At 43.1% G+C, this 25,618-nt stretch overlaps 2 protein-coding genes across 2 annotated transcripts in view; one reads left to right on the top strand and one right to left on the bottom strand.

Annotated features, from left to right (window-relative positions):
• LOC311113263 (striatin-like) overlaps positions 1 to 23,576 on the bottom strand; it is a 65,887-nt gene extending 42,311 nt beyond the window's left edge. Inside the window, exon 1 of the mRNA XM_084156471.1 lies at positions 23,233 to 23,576. Coding sequence (XP_084012597.1) covers positions 23,233 to 23,451 — 219 coding nt within the window. The 5' untranslated portion in view covers positions 23,452 to 23,576. The remainder of the gene's footprint in view (positions 1 to 23,232) is intronic.
• An 877-nt stretch (positions 23,577 to 24,453) lies between these two features.
• LOC311113432 (microtubule-associated protein 1 light chain 3 gamma-like) lies at positions 24,454 to 25,334 on the top strand (the record flags this gene model as incomplete). Its single annotated transcript, XM_084156645.1, has 4 exons — positions 24,454 to 24,514; positions 24,602 to 24,657; positions 24,743 to 24,849; positions 25,127 to 25,334. The coding sequence occupies 4 exons, from the start codon at positions 24,454 to 24,456 to the stop codon at positions 25,332 to 25,334; spliced, it is 432 nt and encodes a 143-aa protein (XP_084012771.1).
• Between the last annotated feature and the right edge of the window lie 284 nt (positions 25,335 to 25,618).

Here is a 25,618-nt window from a genome sequence, read left to right as displayed (position 1 = left end):
GCTGGGCCATGTTGATTCCAATGCTTCCCACAGTTGTGTCAAGTTGGCTGGATGTCCTTTGGGTGGTAGACCATTCTTGATACACACAGGGAAACTGTTGAGAGTGAAAAACCCAGCAGCATTGCAGTTCTTGACACACTCAAACCGGTGCGCCTGGCACATACTACCATACCCTGTTCAAAGGCACTTACATCTTTTATCTTGCCCATTTACCATCTGAATGGCACACATACACAATCCATGCCTCAATTGCCTCAAGGCTTAAAAATCCTTCTTTAACATCTCCTCCCCTTCATCTACACTGATTGAAGTGGATTTAACAAGTGACATCAATAAGGGATCATAGCTTTCACCTGGATTCACCTGGTCAGTCTGTCATGGAAAGAGCAGGTGTTCCTAATGTTCTCAGTGTATGATGCTTCATCCACTAATAGAAAAGTGTCCCAACTTTCAACTTCACCCACATGATGATGCTAAGCCTACCTCTCTGGCAGTCTAATGTGCAAGGTTACCAAGGCAACTGACAGGTTTTTTTTTGTAGAGGCAGAGGCACAAGGCAGACGGGCAGAGAGCAGGTCTTCCAATGATTAGCCACCGTCTCTCTATCACCCTTGCTCTAGGAACAACTCGATACAGCAACAGATTCAAAAATATCTCATTATGTCATAGTTGAGTCACTGATCTAGTTAGACGACTTTATTAGAGAACAGTAACCCGGAAAATAAAATCCTTGGGCACATGCTCCTACTCTGTATGGATTCAGGAAGCCCATTTGTTGAGTCCTTAGAAATCTAGTTATTTTAAAGTGACTAGAGAAAAATGTCCTCTTCTTCTTTATTAATTAGGCCTACATAACACTTAAATTAAGAACCATAGTTTACTGCTCCTAAATGTGTTATATGAACCTTTTGCCTCTGGGGGTGCTCTACCAAAAGAGGGTCCCCTAAATGGACAAAGATATTGTCCAGAAATTACCTCATTGGACAGAAAGGGGCACACCTCCCAACACCAATGAGTAAAAGCATATAGCTATGCTCTTAAAGTAGGAAAATGGATTCCTGAAAAATCTCTCTTGGCCCTAGAGGACTTGTACAGGCTCTGTCTGGTCCTAAAAAGGACTATGCTGGCAATGGGGCCTTCGTGTGGAGGTACCTTCGTCTACATGCAGGAAAACCCACTGCAGGAAAATTCCCTGTGTCTTGTCTTTACGAGTTGCTGCTCTACATGAAGGGACAGAAGTAGAACAAATTAGACTGACAGTCTCTGATTCATATCCTTCCAACAGAGTCTTTGTGCCTTCTGACAACATTTCATTTAAATGAAAAGACTGATAGACTGTCCCAACTCTGCAGAGCAGTGTTCCAGTTTTTACTTCTTGTGTTTCTTTATGCGTTATTCATCGTAATGAGATTTGTGAACATGTGTAATGTGTCTAAAAGCTGACCTACATGCATTGTAAAATAGCCCAAAGCATAGGAAGCATAGTAGATCTTGGATTGGGGCTGGATGCATAGTTGATGACGGAGGACACATAATGAGTAAATGGGCACAGACTGGTGACCCTCTTATGATCATCACCAGACATGCAGAGTGAATCCCAGAAGAATCATGACATTTCTGCTGCCATATGGGTTACGGAATATCCCTGGGGTCATTTCCAGCTGAGCACCTGTTGTAACCTGTCATAACCAGCATGTCAGCCCCACCTCCTGTGTGGAGTGCAAGACAAGCCCCTTCAGGTTGAATCAGGTGCAGAGGCAGTACAAGGCAGCACTATAATGAAGTTTTTCTTAACGCCACAGAAGTCAAACCCAACCTCAATTATTCTGTAACCAAACTTCAAACTGGTGGCAATGAGTAACCCCTCTACCACGATCACATTTCCGACCCAGAAAGTCAGGGATTTTCTGGATATAAAGTGAGCGGCAACAGATTCCTTGGGGGGGAATGTCCCCTCGTCAGAATCTGGAGCAGCACAGGGATGATTCATCGAGAGAAGGAGGGAAGAAAAGAGAGAACTAGAGGGGAACGAAAGGATGTGCTGAGTGAGAGAGGGAACCGTGCATGACAAACAGTAGCTTACTCAGAGCACCAGCTCTAGCTCGTAGGCAAAGCCATCACATTCAGTTTTAAGTATTGCAGCAGGTTCAAAAAGCTTATCCCAAAAGGACCATGGCTGAATTCGTACAGTCCGTACACAAAGTCATATCTATAGGCCTAAATGTGATCAGTACAAAATCAAATTTAAGTTAAACCATTTGGCAGTGAGCTGAGGACCAGTAACCTTAGGGCAATTCCACGGTAAGGGAAATACGCTGTGACTCAGTTTTTTCACTTTAAAATGTATGCCAAACAAAAACCATTGATTTCAAAAGGTTAACAAATCAAAACTCTGCAAAATGAATACTTTTAACATTTTAAACTGAAGAATTTACAAAAACTAATTTAGTGGAAGAACTGTGCAGATGCAAACTTTGGTAATGGAATTACGGTAAAATCTCCCTCAGTTTTGTATGCGACCACGTTTTCCAAAAACTCTTAAACATCTGCTCCGAATTAAGATTCAAAGATGTCTGCAGAAAGAATTATATGGCACCTTGAGATTGAAAAAAATCTATTTCGGTTACTGAACTACATATAAGTGAAGTGGATTTACACCCGGTAACGGAATTACGGTAACAGAATTACATCATGGGTCCCTGAACTGTACTACACAGAAATGCATTATGTATATGAATGTCATTCTCATGTTTCACACGTTTGGACATCACAGTGCAGCACAGCAGAGTACAGTAGAGTTCAGTACAGTACAGCACAGTACAATAGTGGTGGGGGAATTAAATAGATAGATAGTTACATACCGGGATATTATTTTACGATATATTGTATCGTTTTGACAATTTCGCACTATTTCTTTTATGCTACTTGGATTTACCTGCACCAGAACGTTTATAGCTTGTTCCCCATCTTTTTAAATAGGGAGCCAATTTGTTTTCAGCACTTTTATTTCCATGACTAATTAAAACTAGTTTTCTCATGGCTCTCCCTTGTCCCTCTGCAGCAGACAAAGGTGAGCAATATGTTTGGAACACAAATCACAGTATCGAATCGCAATACATATAGAATCGTGACAATCACAATACATATTGGCACCGAAGTATCATGAGGTCCCTGGCAAGTCCCAGCCCTACAGTACAATATAATGTACTGCATTGAACTGTACTTATTGTACTGTCCTCTACTGTGCTCTACTCACTGTTCTGTACTCAGTAGGGCTGGGACTTGCCAGGGACCTCACAATACAATACTTCGATGCCAATATGTATTGAGATTATCACGATTCTTATATGTATTGCGATTTGATACTGTGATTTTATTGCATTCCAAACATATTGCTCACCATAAGCCTGCTGCAGAAGGACAAGAGAGCCATGAGAAAACAAATTGTCTATACTGGAGTTTTGGTGCAGGTCCAGCAAACTAGCACGTCATCAGCTCTGGTAACTCAAATGTATAAAGAACACAGCGACTATTTAATTATTTCATACTAGGGAGGGCATGCATGTCTGCAGTATTTCCTCTACAGGTTTGTTTTGTAATCACAGATTTGTTTTGTGACTGACTGGATCCATTGTCCTACATCCTGAACTCTGCAATATTCAGTGTGGTCTGCATTCCCGTAAACCAGCCGTGGCTACACCAGAGTGATGCAAAGAATCTCTATGCTAATGTTCGAGCGTCAGAGGACACAGAGAGAAACCTTCCGGGGGAAAATAAATTCTCCTGGCTCTTGGCAAATAATGAGTTAACATTCTCAATCTTTCACTCTCTTCCTCATACATACACACTGCAGTGCCCGAGGGGACTACCTTCAGTTGGATACCCACAGCACTGGCATTGTGATGAACCCAAATTCCACAGCTCCACAGTAACCACTACTAATAGATAGGAGGAGGAAGGGAGGAGTGGAGCGTAAACTCGACGAGGCCTTTTGTGTTTAGCTCAGAGAGAGAGAGTAAGAGCGAGGCTTCTGAAATGGCAGGAACAACGGAGTGACGCAGCAGCCCTGGCCCACCCCACGGGGGGGAGAACGCTGACATGCGTACACTTCTGAGGGCAACAGCTCTTTATTTAGAACAGCAAAACCCTCGGAGCCAGGGGCAGGGAGAAGAGGAGGGGGGAAAGAGGAGGAGGAGGAAGAGCCCTTGCAGATTGTGTGTGTTTGAGCTCGGGAAGAGTATATAAAGGAAAGACTAGTCCTACATGTAAATATGCACAATTTACAAGCCGCTCACTGAACAAACTAAGTAAATCCAGGTAGCTTTTCGTTTGCGGACGTTCTTTGGCTGTAGAGTTTTATTGAGTGGACTATCTGAGCTGGAGGCAACTAGTTAAGTGAAAGAGGGAAGGAACTGACTACACTGAACTATGATGCCAGACAGTCTGCGCCCACTGATGGCCTGACCTTTTAAGCTCACACATCGCTTGTTCCCTCTGCCTTACACACGAGAGGTGCTTGAGAAAACCCCTGCAAGTTAGTCCTGTGATCTGCAGTACTGTATTGCACAGAACAGGAGGACCATCTGACGAGTGGGAACCAATCATCATGACACTGTAGAAGGTGTGTAACCCCATTACATGTAAGTCGGTTGCGTCCCAATCCTCTACGCTTCTGCCAAAGTGTGCACTTGCTTACTTCCCTTCATTTAATACGGTGGAAACTCCCTCTAGCCCATGCTTATGCCAATCCAATTTTAAATGCATGGGGAGGAGTGCACGAGTATACCGTATACGAGTATACCGTTACTAGAGAATATGGACAGCAGGGAAGGTCTGTAATTGTAAACACTCGCTGCCCCACTAAGCAGTGGATGGAGCATGGAGGCAATGTCAGAGGGGGTCGAGGTGGGCTGGGGAAGAGTGGGTGTGGTGGGGTTCGTGTGTAGCCCCAATTACAGTTGAAGTCGGAAGTTTACATACACCTTAGCCAAATACATTTAAACTCAGTTTTTCACAATTCCTGACATTTAATCCTAGTAAAAATTCCCTGTCTTAGGTCAGTTAGGATCATCACTTTATTTTAAGAATGTGAAATGTCAGAATAATAGTAGAGAATTATTTATTTCAGCTTTTATTTCTTTCATCACATTCCCAGTGGATCAGAAGTTTACATACACTCAATTAGTATTTAGTAGCATTGCCTTTAAATTGTTTAACTTGGGTCAAACGTGTCGGGTAGCCTTCCACAAGCTTCCCACAATAAGTTGGGTGAATTTTGGCCCATTCCTCCTGACAGAGCTGGTTTAACTGAGTCAGGTTTGTAGGCCTCCTTGCTTGCATACGCTTTTTCAGTTCTGCCCACAAATGTTCTATAGGATTGAGGTCAGGGCTTTGTGATTGCCACTCCAATACCTTGACTTTGTTGTCCTTAAGCCATTTTGCCACAACTTTGGAAGTATGCTTGGGGTCATTGTCCATTTGGAAGACCCATTTGCGACCAAGCTTTAACTTCCTGACTGATGTCTTGAGATGTTGCTTCAATATATCCACATCATTTCCCTTCTTCATGATGCCATCTATTTTGTGAAGTGCACCAGTCCCTCCTGCAGCAAAGCACCCCCACAGCATGATGCTGCCACCCACATGCTTCACGGTTGGGATGGTGTTCTTCGGCTTGCAAGGTACCCCCTTTTTCCTCCAAACATAACGATGGTCATTATGGCCAAACAGTTCTATTTTTGCTTCATTAGACCAGAGGACATTTCTCCAAAAAGTACGATCTTTGTCCTCAAGTGCAGTCTGACTTTTTTATAGCGGTTTTGGAGCAGTGGCTTCTTCCTTGCTGAGCGGCCTTTCAGGTTATGTCGAAGTAGGACTCGTTTTACTGTGGATATAGATACTTTTGTACCTGTTTCCTCCAGAATCTTTACCAGGTCCTTTGCTGTTGTTCTGGGATTGATTTGCACTTTTCGCACCAAAGTACCTTAATCTCTAGGAGACAGAACGCGTCTCCTTCCTGAGCGGTATGACGGCTGCGTGGTCCCATGGTGTTTATACTTGCGTACTATTGTTTGTACAGATGGACATGGTACCTTAAGGCGTTTGGAAATTGCTCCCAAGGATGAACCAGACTTGTGGAGGTCTACCATTTTTTTCTGAGGTCTTGGTTGATTTCTTTTGATTTTCCCATGATGTCAAGCAAAGAGGCACTGAGTTTGAAGGTAGGCCTTGAAATACACCCACAGGTACACCTCCAATTGACTCAAATGATGTCAATTAGCCTATCAGAAGCTTCTAAAGCCTTGACATCATTTTCTGGAATTTTCCAAGCTGTTTAAAGGCACAGTCAACTTAGTGTATGTAAACATCTGACCCACTGGAATTGTGATACAGTGAATTATAAGTGAAATAATCTGTCTGTAAACAATTGTTGGAAAAATTACTTGTGTCATGCTCCTAACCGACTTGCCAAAACTATAGTTTGTTAACAAGAAATGTGTGGAGTGGTTGAAAAACGAGTTTTAATGACTCCAACCTAAGTGTATGTAAACTTCCGACTTCAACTGTACATACAAGTCAGGGTCTTTCATTGCCGATTCTCGCTGTTCCACTAAGCTGCAGGGGGGGTAATGTCAGATCAGAAAGGGTTAAGGTGGGGAGGAATGAAAGGGGGGTATATATAAATGCCTGAAAATTTGAGACATGACGTAATAAATGCTTGAAACTTGGAGACATGACGTAAGGTCTGGCTCAGTGGGACCATGATGTTTGCGGACTAAAGCCCCCGCTCCCTGGCCAGTTCGCCCAGCTTAGCAGGCACCGCCATATTAGCATTAAATTGTGCCCGGCCGCATATGTAAACACGTGTACTCAAATACCCCTTTTCGATGGGCAAAAACAATAAGGCCCTTGGGAAAAGGAGCTGCTATGCTGACGTAAGGAACTGAATGCTTGTTAAAACAGTACGTTCTGTTTTTCTCCTTGATGCTCGAGAAGCTCAGTGGAGTGTATGCCTTAAATGCACAAAAACGAATATAACACAGACACACACACACACACACACACACACACACACACTACTAGTATAGGTAGCTGATATAGCGTATCCTGACGGGCTTGTAACAGCTATGCCTTCGAATTGGTGTCTTTGGCATTTCCAAAATAAGTCAATGTTAAGTACAGTGAGGGAAAAAAGTATTTGATCCCCTGCTGATTTTGTACATTTGCCCACTGACAAAGAAATTATCAGTGTATCATTTTAAATGGTAGGTATATTTGAACAGTGAGAGACAGAATAACAACAAAAAAATCCAGAAAAACGCATGTCAAAAATGTTATAAATTGATTTGCATTTTAATGAGGGAAATAAGTATTTGACCCCCTCTCAATCAGAAAGATTTCTGGCTCGCAGGTGTCTTTTATACAGGTAACGAGCTGAGATTAAGAGCACACTCTTAAGGGAGTGCTCCTAATCTCAGCTTGTTACCTGTATAAAAGACACCTGTCCACAGAAGCAATCAATCAATCAGATTCCAAACTCTCCACCACGGCCAAGACCAAAGAGCTCTCCAAGGATGTCAGGGACAAGATTGTAGACCTACACAAGGCTGGAATGGGCTACAAGACCATCGCCAAGCAGCTTGGTGAGAAGGTGACAACAGTTGGTGCGATTATTCGCAATTGGAAGAAACACAAAATAACTGTCAATCTCCCTCGGCCTGGGGCTCCATGCAAGATCTCACCTCGTGGCGTTGCAATGATCATGAGAACGGTGAGGAATCAGCCCAGAACTACACGGGAGGATCTTGTCAATGATCTCAAGGCAGCTGGGACCATAGTCACCAAGAAAACAATTGGTAACACACTACGCTGTGAAGGACTGAAATCCTGCAGCGCCCACAAGGTCCCCCTGCTCAAGAAAGCACATGAAGGCCCGTCTGAAGTTTGCCAATGAACATCTGAATGATTCAGAGGAGAACTGGGTGAAAGTGTTGTGGTCAGATGAGACCAAAATGGAGGTCTTTGGCATCAACTCATCACGCCGTGTTAGGAGGAGGAGGAATGCTGCCTATGACCCCAAGAACACCATCCCCACCGTCAAACATGGAGGTGGAAACATTATGCTTTGGGGGTGTTTTTCTGCTAAGGGGACAGGACAACTTCACCACATCAAAAGGGACGATGGATGGCGCCATATACCGTCAAATCTTGGGTGAGAACCTCCTTCCCTCAGCCAGGGCATTGAAAAATGGGTCGTGGATGGGTATTCCAGCATGACAATGACCCAAAACACACGGCTAAGGCAACAAAGGAGTGGCTCAAGAAGAAGCACATTAAGGTCTTGGAGTGGCCAAACCAGTCTCCAGACCTTAATCCCATAGAAAATCTGTGGGGGGAGCTGAAGGTTCGAGTTGCCAAACGTCAGCCTCGAAACCTTAATGACTTGGAGAAGATCTGCAAAGAGAAGTGGGGCAAAATCCCTCCTGAGATGTGTGCAAACCTGGTGGCCAACTACAAGAAACGTCTGACCTCTGATTGCCAACAAGGGTTTTGCCACCAAGTACTAAGTCATGTTTTGCAGAGGGGTCATATTCAATACTCATTTCCCTCATTAAAATGCAAATCAATTTATAACATTTTTGACATGCGTTTTTCTGGATCTTTTTGTTGTTATTCTGTCCCTCACTGTTCAAATAAACCTCCCATTAAAATTATAGACTGATCATGTCTGTCAGTGGGCAAACGTACAAAATCAGCAGGGGATCAAATACTTTTTTCCCTCACTCATTAACTACAATACAAAAGGGCGGACAGAGTTTATGAGGAAAGAGGGAGAAGACTATGAATCAGACTCCTACAAAGAGCGTAAGGTGTTACAACATATTGTGCAGTAGTAGGAAGGAGGAAATGAACACACTGTCAGACAATTATTCATCCGTTACCTTAACACAGAACGACAACACCCAAAATGAAGTGTTGAAGGACTGCCTTGTATTGAGTGAGACTTCATTTCCCCTTCTTTTTCCCCTCTATGTTCAGTAACCTCTGCACCTCATGGCAGAAGAATCAACACAATTAGTACATTCTGGTTCTAACAGACTCCATAATACATTCATACGCTAGGCTATACCTGGCCGAAATTGAGATTATACACGGCTGACGTTGATGGAGTGAGGCACCAAAAACTAACTGTGTTCTTTCTGCCTGAGAGCAGCCAGGACTCACAGATTGAACGCAACATTGCTATGCTAGCTCGCTATGCTAACACACAAAGTGGCTGTGGATGGTATGCGTGCGAGCTTAACCAGCATTTCATAGCGGGTCACATAGGCACAAAGCGCCCGCTGTACCTTTGATTCGCGGCGGCTGACAAGAGTCAACTCCCAAGGATTACGGGGCAACAGTGTGGGCATTGAGCTACCCGGCGACCGTTACGAGGTGGTTAAGTGAGTAAGAACGAGAAGATGAAAGTTGTGGTTAGAGTGGTTAGCTGATCATAGACAGCCAGCCGGGGTTAGCTCTACAGTGAAGTCTTGCACAGGGTGTGTTGAAATCAAATAAAAAGTGGTGGTGTTTGTGGAAGCAGTCTGATTATGCCGCCAAAAACATCAGCCAATCAATGGTGAGGTATTGCAAAGTCCAAAAAGCTTATTTACTGTCAGTTAAATAAGCAGAGGCCAAGGAAACTGTTGCGTTTAACTTGTTGTGCCACATTATTTATGTACACAGTCCATACACCGTTCACGATTCCAGTACACAAGCCACAAAATGTATTTCATCCTTAAAAAGGTTTCAGAGCTGCTTAGTTCAAGCAATGACTCCACCATTATGTTGACTGATATACCATTAATATAACGTTTGGTTTCACGGCTTAATAAGAGGCTAAAATCATCAGGAAGTAATATAATACTACATAATGACTATGGAGTTGTCAAGCTATAGCTCAATTCAAAACAATGCTCCATTTCAACGGTATTTCAATGACGAAAGGTCTTTGACTGACAGGACGTGGGCCTATGTGACCTTAAGAATATACATAGAGGGCATGGCCAACGTCGCCATGGTTACAATGTGCCAAATCAGTATTGCCCTCCATGTCACAATACAGTAGTGGGGAGCAATGGGGTTAGGGATCAGAAGACAGAGTGTGGTACACACACACACACACACACACACAGAGCTACAGCTTTGACAGATAAGAGGTGATTTAAGGCAAACACAAAGCGTTCACACAGAGTGGTTGCATTTAGATGAATAACAAACATAACCCGACAGCTTTAAGAAACCAGGGGCCGTATGTATCAAGCACCTCAGAATGCTTTGCGCCGTGGCTGGTCCATGAGCGTCCGCGTCACTAAGCTGTGATGAAGGACCAGAGAGGAGCATTCAGGATTGCATTTTGCCAGGGAGGTGAAATACAGTAACAGTAAAACAATGTTCACGCGGACGCTCGTGGACCAGCCACGGCGCAAAGTGTTTCAATTGATTTTGTTTAATACGCTGGATAAGAGCATCCTGCGGGCCATTTTCTGTGCCAAGCGGCGGCAATTGGAGCCGACAAGGCCAACTGGGAGAGGAGTAACGGCCAAGGATCATTACGGAGGGTAGTTAAAGTGTATTTGGTAACTGCAGACTGACTGATCTACAAATCACCTGGCATCCTAAATGACTACTCCGTATGATCTGTAGATCGGTCGGTCTGCAGTAGCCGACTGCAATGTAGTCGTGTGTCATTTCAAATATGCACAAAGACTCAACCCCAAACTCCTACTGTATGTAGCTCAAGGTCTTGCCGTTAGACAAAACATCTCCAAAGTGATTACTGGTACATTTGGTTTGAATATTCAGTCTTCGAATGACAATTCAGTCGTTTTATTTACAAAGGAGTGCCAAGATGAAGAGCTCATCAACAATGCAGCTTTGCTAGTTTATCCCCTGTCCCTTGATGCCTGCTATGCCCATTTCACACTATTGTGACGATCCGAAGCAAACTGTGCTGGCTCTGATACTTTATTTTCACATTGTCCTTTTAAGCACGGTTACAGCAACTACGCTGGATACGTAACCAGGTCAGCTCAGTGCAGTTTGGCTCAGTAGTGTGAAAATCCCTTTATAGGTAGCCTGCTAGAAAGGTCCTGAGAGAGCACTGAGACTTTCCCAACACAAAACAAGAAACAACATGACAGCTAACAGCAGGCCAACAGGTTTAGCCAAAGCGCTATCCTGGATACTGGCGTTTAACACTTTAGTAAAAACATACTGCTGAGATTAACGTCGGCACGGTCTCTCTCCAGTGCTGAACCTTAATTCAGATTAATACCGAAACGGCTAGAGCAGTCCACTAGCACGCTCTGTCTGAACTGATGGCAGCGCGCGCGCACACACACACACACACACACACACACACACACACACACACACACACACACAGAGTGTAAACAACACTGTGTGTGGAGACTGCGTACCACAAGAGTAGGTGGTCTCCCTGAGGCAGACACGTTGTCTGCTCAGATTCCTTTTAATCTGGCAACCGACATGGAAGAGCTTCTGGAGGATAGAGCATACATACGCCTGTGTGATTACTTCAAAAAGGAAACATTTGTGTTTAATGGTATGGTTAATTCAATACACACATCAATTCTATATTTCATGACCATCTCTAGAAATTATGAAATTATATACTTTTTTTCCCTGTGAATATTTACAACTCCAATGATTTTCTTTATAAAACCAGTAGACACTTTAAAAGACAAGAAACAAAATCGATCAAAACAATTCCAAAGGAGAAGGACCAACCAGGGGCTTTGACAAACTGAAGAGATTTTCTGGGAGACTACGAAAGCCGCGGGTGTATAATTACATCAAAATGTGAATTACAGGATTCATAATCCCCTTTTGGTTTTCGGTTTCCCCTGAGGGGCACGAAGGGAGTAGGAAGGAAGTACTTTCTCTCTGGAGAACGCCACAGGGCCCTCGCTCTCTTCCATCTCACTCTGTGGAGCGAGCCTGACGACTTCTCACCCTCCACCCAAGTACTCCCTCTCTATGCCTCGCTCTCAGCCTGTTGTCATCTGGTCCACATGCTTGAGGACCAGATGACAACTGCCATGAGTTGTAACCCATGGATAATATCACAAGGGCCAGAAAGAAGTTAACAGTGCTGACTAGTAAGAACTGACGACCCCATGTGACCATATTATTTTCTTCTACCATGTCAGTTGTCCTTGCTATGGACTGCAGGGGTGGTGGGGTTTTCATTTTGTAAATCTCCCCCACTCTTCCCAAGGCCCTTTCTTAAAGCAACGGCAAGCCCCCCCAGCAACATCCAGGACCTGTATGCATGATTTTGTGTCCAACACGGCTACTGAGCTGGAGCACTTGGCTAAGTGGAGCAACCAGTTAGTTCTCGGAGGGATATCTAACTGAAACTTGAAATCAGGTCACCAGTCCAATCGCATCCATCACTAATGTGTCATCGCTGCTGTCATCATCACATGATCCAGGTTATAAGAAATCAACTGATAGTGGTCAAAAACTGTGGGACAGAAACATTCCTATACATGGTAAATCAGTTGGACTGGTGACCTGTAATTCATGTGACTCATATAACAGGAGTATAGTGTTTACAGAAAGATAAATACCACATCTGTATACATTCATTAGGCCTACATCAGGTTTACATTGCACAGGGATGCCAGGACTCGCATCTGCAGGTGCACAAACCCAAAGTCACTCTTACACACTCACGGTTCCCTGGGTTCTCATTTCACAGCACAAAAAGGTGAACATTTTGGAGGCACAATCAATTTTGCACTGGCCCGGAACACATTGTAAGATGGACGAGGTGCCACTCTTCAGAGTGTTATGTCTGCCAGGCACCTACTGTTGTTGACAACAATAGTTGAGTGCTTATGGTGCTTAGGCGTGACCTGGGGTGTGGTGCATTTGGCTCTGCTGTTTGCATTACATGGCAAAACAAGTAGGTGTGCATACCATTCCTTACAAGGGAGCCTCTGAAAGAGATCGAAGGGAAGTGGTGTAAACCTGGGCTTTGCTTTGGCCTGTGTTGCCGTCAAAGAAGCGTGGGAGTGCTCGGGTGACGCATCATTGCCGAAGAAGCATGCATTGTGTCTTTCCCACGCATCCAACAAGTGGTCCCGTTGCGGCTCGGTTGGTAGGGCACGGCGCTTGCAACGCCAGGGTTGTGGGCTCGATTCCCACAGGGGACCAGTACGAAAAAGTAAGACAATGTATGCACTCACTACTTTAAAGTCGCTCTGCTAAATGACTAAAATGTAAATTACATTATTTAAACACAATGCATCATGGGGTATAAATCAACCACCTAAAAACCACAGTCAGCAGCATTACTGCCACAGACTGAGTGGTATTGTGAAATGACGTGTGGGAGTCGGTTGTGATTTCCAGACCTGTCCAGACAGGTGAGGAAGCCCACACCCCCTCCCACCTCCATCTCCAAGAGATGGAGAAGAATGGGAGGGAGACTCATCTATGTGAATCTGACACTAACTGCTGGCAGGGCTCTTCTGTGATCACACTGCTGCAGTAACATTATACCTGACATTGTCAGCACTTCAGCTCCGCTGCTACAGCGAAGACATAAAGGTGAGAGAGACAGTAGGCCACAGACACTCCATTAGAACAGCAAGTGGACCAAGAAAAGCTAAACAAATTCCAAGGCGCTCCTGTATAACTCTGAAAAGCCTTTTTGGTGTTGGCATATCTTCAAAGAAAGGGTTAAAAACAATAGCCACCAGCACTCTTCAAGAATAGCAAGAGGGACTTTATTTTTGTTTTAAAAAAATAGAACAACAAAAAGGTTTACTGGTCCAAAAAAAAGGACAGGAACCAACACTCATCTCATAAGAATGCTACAGCCCCCTGGTTTTCAACCTTCCCATATCACATGATACTTTTTTGGCCGGTGAAATAGATTGTGACAATTGCATTGGAACCACTTTTATGCGCGAATATTGATATAATAACCATCATGAGCCACAAGAGGATAAGTTGTGTTGTCCTCCCACCATGATGTGGAAAAGCATGAAGAGTTTATTAGGCAGGTGAAATAGGAGTTATGATGAACTTCACATGGTGGTTTAGTGCACGGTGATGAGCTTAACGCAAATTTCAAATATATATCCAGGGTATTATTTGTAGGCTGATGACACAATGATCGGTGCTTGGCTGAATATTATAAAATAAAAAAGGATCTTGCTCTTATCCATGTCTCATCATACCTTGTCCACTTTACCAGTGAACTATTGTCTACAGCAGTGGTTCCCAACCTTTTAGCGTTCCGGGGACCACCAAATCACTGTTAAAAGCTCGAGGACCACCATTTGCAGAGTCACATTATAAAACAAAATATCTTGCCGGTCGAACTTAGTCAATGATAGCAGTGAATGTAACAAATTAAAGGCCTATTATTATTATAAAAAATTAGCATTGTGAAAAGTAAAGTAAAATTGCTTATAATACCATTAAAACTCCCAACTGTTATTTTTATTTTTTCTAAAAAATATATATACATTTTCTTTTTAATGCGGACCATCTGCAGTTCAGGTTGGTAACCACTGGTCTAGAGACCATTCGCCAAAACCAGATTGGGCAAGTTTGCTATTTATCAAATCAGTTTTTTGTAACAAAACCATCGGCAGAGTAAAAAAAAATATATTTTTTGGTACATGAAAACTTAAGCGAAAAAAAGTTTTTTATGTGCACTACATAACTCACAGCCTTTTATCCGCAACAAGTCAATTTGATGGAACACCTCTGTTGGGAAAATGCGCATATTTATTTATTTGATGCGGATCTTAGAATATTCGCATGAAAATCTGTCGCCAATTGGATGGAAACTAATTTCGATGATTTCTATTCTGTCATGCTTTGAGGTGAGGTACCCTTTGTACTGTCACACTTTTACTATACAAATTGCTGGAGAATATATTTCCAAATTCTAAATTGGTTAATGAGATATTTACGCCTGATACCATACAAATGTTGTGGCAGGGCCAAAAGTGTTTCTGGAGCTGCTAGATGAGCTCCACTGGAGTAGGCCGTCAGCCTCTGGGGCGCTCCGTCTCAATTCTCCCCCTCCGCCATCGATCCAGAGGTCGGAGAGACTGCTTATAGATGCACTATCCCCAGTCTGATGGACTCCACGCCTTCTCCCCAGAGTGGGCAAATTGCTGCCCGGGTGTCCCTTGATCTCCTGAATATATGGAGAGTACACCGATTTGTGTCATGCCATAATAACATGGTGGTAAATGTGCAAAGTGTGAGCAAATAAACATATCTCAGACAGCAGAACAATAATAGTCTTGTCTTATGATAAACTACCTCATTACATGGGATAACGGATGGAAAGCCATAAAAACAGTGATCTGGAATTTGAAGTATGCGCTGCTATGACAGCAAGGTCCAGACTTTGCCTTGACATGCAGTCAGGTATGCATAATCCTACGCATACCATGTCTACACACAGCAAAGGTCAGAGACCTGGCCGTGTGGTGCCAGGATAACAACCTCTCCCTCAACGTGATCAAGACAAAGGAGATGAATGTGGACTACAGGAAAAGGAGGACCGAGCACGCCCCCATTCTCATCGACGGGGCTGTAGTGGAGCAGGATGAGAGCTTCAAGTTCCTTGGTGTCAACAAACTATCATGGTCCAAACACACCAAGACAGTCGTGAAGAGGGCACGACAAAGCCTATTCCCCCTCAGGAGACTGAAAAGATTTGGCATGGGTCCTCAGATCATCAAAATGTTCTACAGCTGCACCATCAAAAGCATCCTGATTGGTTGCATCACCGCCTGGTATGGCAACTGCTCGGCCTCTGACCGCAAGGCACTACAGAGGGTAGTGCGTAAGGCTCAGTACATCACTGGGGCCAAGCTTCATGCCATCCAGGACCTCTATACCAGGCAGTGTCAGAGGAATTGCCAAAGACTCCAGCCACCCTAGTCATAGACTGTTCTCTCTGCTACCGCACAGCAAGCGGTACCGGAGCGCCAAGTCTTGGTACAAAAGGCTTCATAACAGCTTCTACCTCCAAGCCATAAGACTCCTTAACAGCTAATCAAATGGCTACCCAGACTATTTGCATTGTCCCCTACACCCCCTCTTTTTACACTGCTGCTACTCTGTTTATTATCTATGCAGTCACTTTACCTCTACCTTCATGTACATATTATCTCGACTAACCTGTGCCCCCGCACATTGACTCTGTACCGGCACCCCCTGTATTTAGCGTCGCTACTGTTATTTTACTGCTGCTCTTTAATAAATAAACAAAATTATTATTTTTTACTTATCACTTATTTTTCTTTAAATTGCATTGTTGGTTAAGGGCTTTAAGCATTTCACTGTAAGTTCTACACCTGTTGTATTCGGCGCATGTGACAATTTTTTTGATTTGATTGGATTTGCACACTGGTCTCTTGACGATATCATTTAATTAGTGAGAGGAATATAGTCTGAAAAAAATACCTTAAAAGATAAGGGCATTGGAATTACATGCCAAAGCAGTGATACTTTAATAGTGGCCTGCAGGCCTTATTCACCCCCCCCCCCCACAAATAGCTCATCACCATAACTTTGCATAATTTAAGTGTCATGATACGATAGCAAACACACTAAAAGCATGGTGGTATGTAAATCATAAAGTATAAGTATATTATTTAGTTTAAAAAACGTACATTATGCAGAGTTATAATTGAGATTGCAGAGTTGGTTGATGTCCCCTTTTCTTTGAATAAATGGCTATCTTATTGAGTATCCACGCACTGAGGGAGGTCCAGCATTTGCTTTGGCACTGTATTATATGTACAGTATATAGAACTAAATGTCCAAAGACAAAAAGTGATTCTGAAGTAAAAGTTATTCCTGTTGTGAAACAACTCATGAAGTGCAATCTCTAAATCATCTAAAGGCCAATGCATTGTGGAATAAAATACAAAAAAAACAACACAGCAAAACAAGTATGAATACTGCAGTGTTGTCCACAGTGCCAGACAGAACCTTCCGGTATAAACGCCTGTAAAACACACTGATGGTGTTCGTAGGGCTAGCAGGTTGGCCTCTCGTTAGAATACCAGACATGGTTACATAGACTAGAGGTGCCGGGCTACTGTAAACCCAACTGCCTGAGAGAACACTCTCTGGCTACGTCCCAAAATGGCACCCTATTCCCTTTAAAAAAGGCCCATAGGTATCTGGTCAAAAGTAGTGCACTAAGGAATGGAGTGCCATTGGAGATGCACACTCTCTCCTTCAGAGAGGACTTTCTCACACTCCCACTTTCACATTCTCAATGGACATACCAGGGTGGTCGAAGGGAGTCATTGGAATAAACACTTGTGGGGAAATTACAAAATGTGATGACCAGAAAAGGCCAGGAACTAATAGTATATTGAGTATGCGTAACATGTCGACTAGTATACTAGTCAGTGTGGCGGAGTATGTACACCAAAAAATGCTGGGGTAGGAAGCATTTCAAGAACTTGTGTGTTTGAAATGCCTGACTGCATGGCACCCTCCCACACCTCACCAGCACTGGGTAGTAGCTGCCCGAGATTCAGCCTGGGAAGTCGGGAGCTTGCTCCTGTGAAGAACACGCAGAAGCCGACAAGCAGTGAGAGCCGAAGGATCCCAACGTCGCGGGCCGCCTCTGAACGAGGAAAAGGACTATTATTCAAACGTCTGAGGGAGTTGAATACCAAACGCTGACAGGCAGCTCAGATAAGGGGGGAAATGACTGCCTTGTGCAAGCAAAAGCAAAGACATAGGCTGAACAGGCCCATGTATTGTCTTCCTCAGAGACCCAGCTCTTACATTAAGTGTGGGTTATGTAGAAGAAAAAAAAAGAGGGGAAAAAACAGTGAGATCTCCCAAAAGGAGCTGTTGAGCATTGGTCGGTTCTTTCTCCCATTGGTTGTTTCCTTCTGCACCCACTCCCGTCTTCGCCTTCTCTGCAATGTATTTATAGTGCGGGAAGGAGGGAAGGAAAAGTGGTGATGATGCCAGACATCCTCTGGGGCAAAGGAGGAGCAGAGGCAGAGTGAGGCTCATAGTGATTATTTAACTGACACACACACTCAGGGTGATGTCATGGATGCCTAGTGTTGTGCAACAGCAATACTTCGGGGTCAAAACACTAGCAGTGCCTGTCGGTGATCGTCGGATGTTATTGTCCAACTCCGACAGCAATGGTCACAAAAGCAGCCATTTTGAATAGGACCCATCCCAGAGACAGACTATATACACACAAAAGTATGTGGACACCCCTTCAAATTAGTGGCTTTGGCTATTTCAGCCACACCCGTTGTTGACAGGTGTATAAAATCGAGCACACAGCGATGCAATCTCCATTGACAAACATTGGCAGTAAAATGGCCTTACTGAAGAGCTCAGTGACTTTCAACGTGGCACCGTCATAGGATGCAACCATTCCAACAAGTCAGTTCGTAACATTTCTGCCCTGCTAGAGCTGCCCCGGTCAACTATAAGTGCTGTTATTGTGAAGTGGAAATGTCTAGGAGCAACAACAGCCCAGCCTCGAAGTGGTACGCCACACAACCTCATGAATCACGCTTCACCATCTGGCAGTCCGACGGACGAATCTGAACAGTACCTGCCCAATGCATAGAGCAAACGCTAAAGCATACAATAACATTCTAGACAATTCTGTGCTTCCAACTTTGTGGCAACAGTTTGAGGAAGGCCCTTTCCTGTTTCAGCATGATAATGCACAAGTGCACAAAGCGAGGTCCATACAGAAATGGTTTGTCGAGATCGGTGTGGAAGAACTTGACTGGCCTGAACAGAGCCCTGACCTCAAGCCCATCGAACACCTTTGGGATGAATTGGAACGCCGACTGCGAGCCAGGCCTAATCGCCCAACATCAGTGCCCGACCTCACTAATGCTCGTGGTTGAATGGAAGCAAGTCCCTGCAGCAATGTTCCAACATCTAGTGGAAAGCCTTCCCAGAAGAGTGGAGGCTGTTATAGCATCGAAGAGGGGACCAACTCCATATTAATGCCCATAATTTTGGAATGAGATTTTCTTTGCCGAGTGAAACCCTACAGTCACACCTCTTGACTTGTTCCACATTTAGTTCTGTTGCAAATTGGGATTAAAATGGATTTCATTGTCTTTTTTTATCAACAGTCTACACAACATACTCTAAATGTCAATGTGAAATAAAAATGATAAAAACACTAATATATCTTGATTAGATAAGTATTCAACCCCGAATCAATACATGTTAGAATCACTTTTGGCAGCGATTACAGCTGTGAGTATTTTTGGATCTAAACAGTTTTGCACACCTGGATTTTACAATATTTGCCCATTATTCTTTTTTTAACTCTTGCTCTGTCAAGTTGGTTGCTGATCATTGGTTGTTGATCAAGTGTTGCCATAGATTTTCAAGACGATTTAAGTCAAAACTGTAACTAGGCCACTCAGGAACATTCAGTGTCGTCTTGGTTAGCTACTCCAGTGTATATTGGCCTTGTGTTTTAGGCTATTGTCCTGCTGAAAGGTGAATGTGTCTCCCAGTGTCTGTTGGAAAGCAGACGACCAGGTTTTCCTCTAGGAGTTTGTGCTTAGCTCTATTCCGTTTCTGTTTATCCTAAAAAAACAAACAGATGACAAGCATATCCATAACATGATGCAGCCAACACCATGCTTGAAAATATGAAGAGTGGTACTCAGTGATGTGTTGCGTTTGCCCCAAACATAATTGTTCGTATTCAGGACAAAAATTAATTTATTTGCCACATTTTTTGCAGTATTATTTTAGTACTTTATTGCAAACAGGATGCATATTTTGGAATATTTTTTATTGATACACCATCCAAAGTGTCATTAATAACTTCACCATGTTCAAAGGGATATTCAGTGTCTGCACCAATAGGTGCCCTTCTTTGCAAGGCATTGGAAAACCTCCCTGGTCTTTATGGTTAAATCTGTGCTTGAAATTCACTACTCAACTGAAGGACATTACAGATAATTGTATGTGTGGGGTAAAAGCAGAGATGGGGTAATCATTCAAAAATTGTTAAGAACTACACTGAACAAAAACATGTAAAGTGCTGGTCCCATGTTTCATGAGCTGAAATAAAAGATCCCAGAAATGTTCCATACAAACAACAAGCTAGTTTCTCTCAAATGTTGTGCACAAATTTGTTTACATCCCTGTTAGTGAGCATTTGGTGTTTCTGTCTGTAATAAAGCCCTTTTGTGGGAAAAAATAATAATTCTGATTGGCTAGGCCTGGCTCCCAAGTGGGATGGCCTATGCCCTCCCAGGCCCAGTCCATGGCTGCGTCCCTGCCCAGTCAAGTGAAATCCATAGATTAGGGCCTAATGAATTTATTTCGTTATATAAACTAACTCAGCAAAATCTTTTAAATTGTTGCATGTCGCATTTACATTTTTGTTCAGTATATTATTGCACACAGAGTGAGTCCATGCAACCTATTATTGTACTTGTTAAGATTTATTAATGTTTTACTCCTGAACGTATTTAGGCTTGCCATAACAAAGGGGTTGAATAGTTATTGACTCAAGACATTTCAGATTTTCATTTTTTATTATTAAAAAAAAATTCCACTGACATTGTGGGGTAATGTGTGAATATCAGTGACAAAATCTCAATTTAATCAATTTTAAATCCAGGCTGTAACACCACAAATGTGGGAAAGGTCAAGGGTGTGAATACTTTCTGAAGGCACTGTATATCCGGTCTATAAGATTTTCACATTAGCTAAGACTTTAATGGAATGCAGGGTCGCTACTATACTATATAATAGCACAGTAGCAGAACAAATGCATTAAGATATGAAATTGGTTTCTTCTCATTGCCAGTGGAGCGGTTCTGACACTCATTTGTCGCTTGCCAATGAGCTCCCTCTACTACTGATAAGCACTAGAAGTAAATGGGGAGGAACCTTTTTCAAAGAAAACCTACTCCGGAATCAGGAGGGTATCTGCAATACAACTTCGACATCTAGGCCTATTCGTTCTCCTTTGTCCAGGCATAATAAGAAAGAAATTAAAGCCGGGCTTTGATCGAGGGAAGACATTTTCAAAGTAAATGATGCACAAATGCCACGTACGTTAGTTACACATAATTCATTTAGAATCTGACGAAGCATTGCCCTTTAAAATTGAAAAAATGCCTATTGAAATGAATGAATGCACCCTCATAAAAGCTGTAAATGATGTAATACGTAAGAGCAGCAGATAACGCTCAAGTCATTTCTGGAGAGCGCACTTCGCTAGCCTAGGCAGCCGATAGGGCGTTAGATCTGCACAATCGTCTAGCTTTAATGGCGAGAAGGCAGAAGAAAATTGGAAAATAAGCGTCCTTCCTTTCTGAAACAATTTTCCACCATCATTTTCAGACAATTTTGGGTGTTGCACACCCTTGGCTGAACACAGTGTACAACATCCTAAATTGTCCGAAAAGGTTGGTGGAAAATTGTGTTTTATAAAGAAAGTACGCATACTTTCCCCGTTTTTCCCCCCACCTTCTCGCCATTAAAGCTAGTTAACTAGTAAAAATATGCCTTTGCGGCCTGAAGAGGATGCTTTATGTACGAGCCGGTCTACTGGGGACACGAGTGTATTACCGGGAATGAACATCAAGCCTAGACGATTGTGCAGATCTAGCACCCATGCACTATTGGCTGCCTAGGCTAGCACTTAGCTTGGCACTTGGTTAGCAATGTTCGGAGGCACTAATGTACACTGAACAAAAATATAAACGCAACATGTAAAGTGTTGGTCCCATGTTTCATGACCTCAAATAAAAGATCCCAGACATTTTCCAAACGCACTAAAAGCTTATTTCTCTAAAAATGTTGTGCACCATTTTTTATTTTTTTTTTACATCCCTGTTAGTGAGCATTTCTCCTTTGCCAAGATAATCCATCCACCTGACAGGTGTGGCATATCAAGAAGCTGATTAAACAGCATGATAATTAAACTGGTGCACCTTGTGCTGGGGACAATAAAAGCCCACTCTAAAATGTGTGGTTTTGTCACAACACAATGCCACAGATGTCTCAAGTTGAGGGAGCATGCAATTGGCATGCTGACTGCAGGAATGTCCACCAGAGCTGTTGCCAGAGAATTGAATGTTAATTTATCTACCATAAGCCGCCTCCAATGTTGTTTAAGACAATTTGGCAGTACGTCCGACAGGCCTCACAACCGCAGACCACAACAGAGTGCCCCATGGTGGCGGTGGGGTTATGGTATGGGCAGGCATAAGCTACAGACAACGAACACAATTGCATTTTATCTTTGGCAATTTGAATGCACAGAGATACCGTGACAAGATCCTGAGGCCCATTATTATGCCATTCATCCCCCGCCATCACCTCCTGTTTCAGCATGATAATGCATGGCCCCATGCCGCAAGGATCTATCCACAATTCCTCTAAGCTGAAAACGTCCAAATTCAACTGCACTCTTCATAAGAATAATTGTCAATTATTCAACAGACTTAAATTGGACATGCCATTGCTAATGTACTTCACAGGTGAACTCAGCTTTCAATAACATGAACTGTGTGTAGGCCTACTGAGTTACTTGTTCAATACACTTGTGTTTGATATTTCGATACAACCATTATGATTGAGAATGGGATGTAGATCTTTGGAATGCATCATGCAATGTTTCTCTGCATTCCAAGATGTAGGTATTCAGGACAGACAGGTCCTTGGGTCTACCTGAACACTTTGGATAGCTTTCTATCATTTAAAAACAATGGTGGTATATAATTTGCACATGGTAGGCTACACTTGGAAATTAAACGTTGTGTACAGTACAATACTGGCAGTGCTCTGCTATAGCAAGGTCCCCCCGTTTTGGTTTTTGCCCCAACACTACACAGCTGATTCAAATAATCAAAGCTTGATGTGTTGGTTATTTGAATCAGCGGTGTAGTGTTCTGGCAAAAACCAAAACGTGCACCCAGGTGGGCCCAGGACCGAGTTTGGGAAACCCTGTGCTATAGTGACTAACGTCATCCGACCCAAGACTACCCTAGTAGCTACGTAGCTCGAGCAGTTCACGCCACAAAGACCGTAGCGCGCGAGTAGGCTTCCTGCCACAAATGTCAATCTTCCTAGAGCGAACTCAACACAGTAAACACCCACCAAAAACAAGCGGGGTATTTTGACGTGGTTTACCTGCAATTCGGCTCGCTCCACCTCCCATTGCGCTCTATCCACCTCGAAGCGGGCCCATTCGTGTTGCAGAAAGTGCAATATGCCCGGAATGTTGTAATGAGCCTTGGCCGCCTCTCCGCCACCGACGTCGCCTGGCTGCTGCGGTCCTTTGCCAGCGCCAGGCAAACCCGAGTTGTTGTTGTTGTTAAAGAACACGCCGGGCCCTGCCTGTTCGTCCATGCCCAGGCCAGGTGTGTGGGTTCGGTTCGCGCAAGCTGGCACGACTGTGCTCAGACGGATGGGTTTTCCTTTAGCCGCCCCTGTGATATGAAATGGAAAGGAAATCGCTACCTACAGCTCTCTCTACTGGGCAGGCACACGCATGTCTGAGCAGCCAGCTGTCTATTGGTGACGTTCACACTGAGCTCCCACCCACATCCAGAGTTTTCCTTACCCATTGGTCGATTTCCACGATTCACACTGGAATAAGCCAATCGGATATAAATGCGCGTTGTATTGACAATTGTTGCATCCTACGCATGATGGAATTTGAAGTTCAAAGAAGATAGAGCTGCATTTTTCACCCTAAAATGCACCCTTTCTCTTTTTCTTTAATTGTCCTACGAAGTATATTTTTTGTATCTGAAATTGGAAATGTCATAATGTATGCTACATAAGTGTATCTGTGGTAGCCATATTTAATATATTATAGCACATTCCATTCATTTATCTATGCATTCCATAGATGCATTCATCCAGTTGTTTACTTAGCACCCACACACAAGCCTATCACCCATGTCCCCCTGACTGAATTTCAGGCCCTTTGAAATCCAAGAAAAAACATGAAATAAAATGTTTCCAACACATGATGTAGGGGCTACTTTAGTGTGATAATATTATAAGGCCTCTATGTATGATTTGTAAGATATTTTAATTACTAAATTACCTCTATTTAATGTTTAGTAATTCAACATGTTTTCTTGTTTTCAAACATATATTACATGAAACATTACATTCAGGTCATTTATTAGATCTGAACAATTTGGATTGGTTTTAGACACAGCTGAGTCATTATGCACGGTCAATTCATTAGCCATATGAAGCGTGCTGACACAACCCCATGGTAATCAGGTGATACGTCACTGCAACCACACTACTTAATTTCTGTTGGCTGATCTGCATGGTCAAATCGTATAGCCTAGATCAGAGAACAGGAATTGAAGAGGGGAGTCACTCGCCCACATGATGCCGCCATTTGAGAAACCACAACACCCCAAGTCCTTCAAGCAGAGAAAAAGCTTTGGTGATTAATTTTCTTTAATGATTTGCATGTAGTAGGCTATGACATGTGTTGCTTTATAATCTCACCCACGTTTTCCATCCCACTCAGCCACGAGAAAACAGGAGGTCGCGGGGATCCGAACAAAGTTTCCAACTAAAATTCCGGTAAGTTCGCTTATTTCTAAAACCTTATTCAACCCTGAAGTTCCATTTAATTTGCACCTTCTAAAAGTAATCCCCTCCCCCCCAGGTTATAATTGAAAGGTATCAACGGGAGAAGTACTTGCCGCCTCTTGATAAAACGAAATTCCTGGTCCCCCAAGAACTTTCCATGACTCAGTTTGTCACCATTATAAGGTGAGTCTCTTTTGAGAAACGTTTGGCTGTGAATGTGTTTATTTAACTTGGTAAACGTAGATTAACATGACTGAAATTGACCTAAATCATGTTAGGTTTTTGGTTGCAAGAACTCGTGCGTAATTTCAAACTTGGTAATCAGCTGATATGAATCAGCCACGAGTGCCGGGCGCGACTGTCACTTGTCATAAATTACTCATAATGACTTGCGTTTGTGCAGGACAATTTCTACATTTGATTACGTTTTGTCAATACTTGCTGCACTTTCTCGTTTCAGAAATCGTATGTCTCTGATGCAGAGTCAAGCGTTCTACCTGCTCATCAATAATAGTGGCCTGGCCAGCATGTCTCTTACCATGGCACAAGTCTACAAGGACCACAAGGATGACGATGGCTTTCTCTACATGACATATGCTTCTCAAGAAATGTTTGGTAATTGTGTTGAGATCCATGAGAAGACATTGCCAATTGCTGGAAATGTTTGAGAAGACTTAAATTGCAGGATCGGTTAATGTGAGGCCTCAGCTTTTGGCAGGCCCAATAACTGAACTTCGTGAATAGCTATAAAGTGCGGTTTAAATATAAGAATATTTTTGTATTGTTTTTAAAGTAATAAATGTTTCAAACTTTTGAGGATCATGCTCTGAATTACTTGACTTTGGCCATATTGCTTAAAGCCGCGATATAACTTTTTGGGTGACCAATCAAATTCGCATGGAAATCGTAGTTGTAGGTCTGTCATTCTCGTTCAAAGTAGGTCTAAGAAGCG

Source organism: Coregonus lavaretus, assembly GCF_964263955.1.
Source record: "Coregonus lavaretus genome assembly, chromosome: 40".
Taxonomy (NCBI): domain Eukaryota; kingdom Metazoa; phylum Chordata; class Actinopteri; order Salmoniformes; family Salmonidae; genus Coregonus; species Coregonus lavaretus.
Note: the sequence above shows the minus strand (reverse complement) of the source record. Positions and strands in the feature narration are given on the sequence as shown.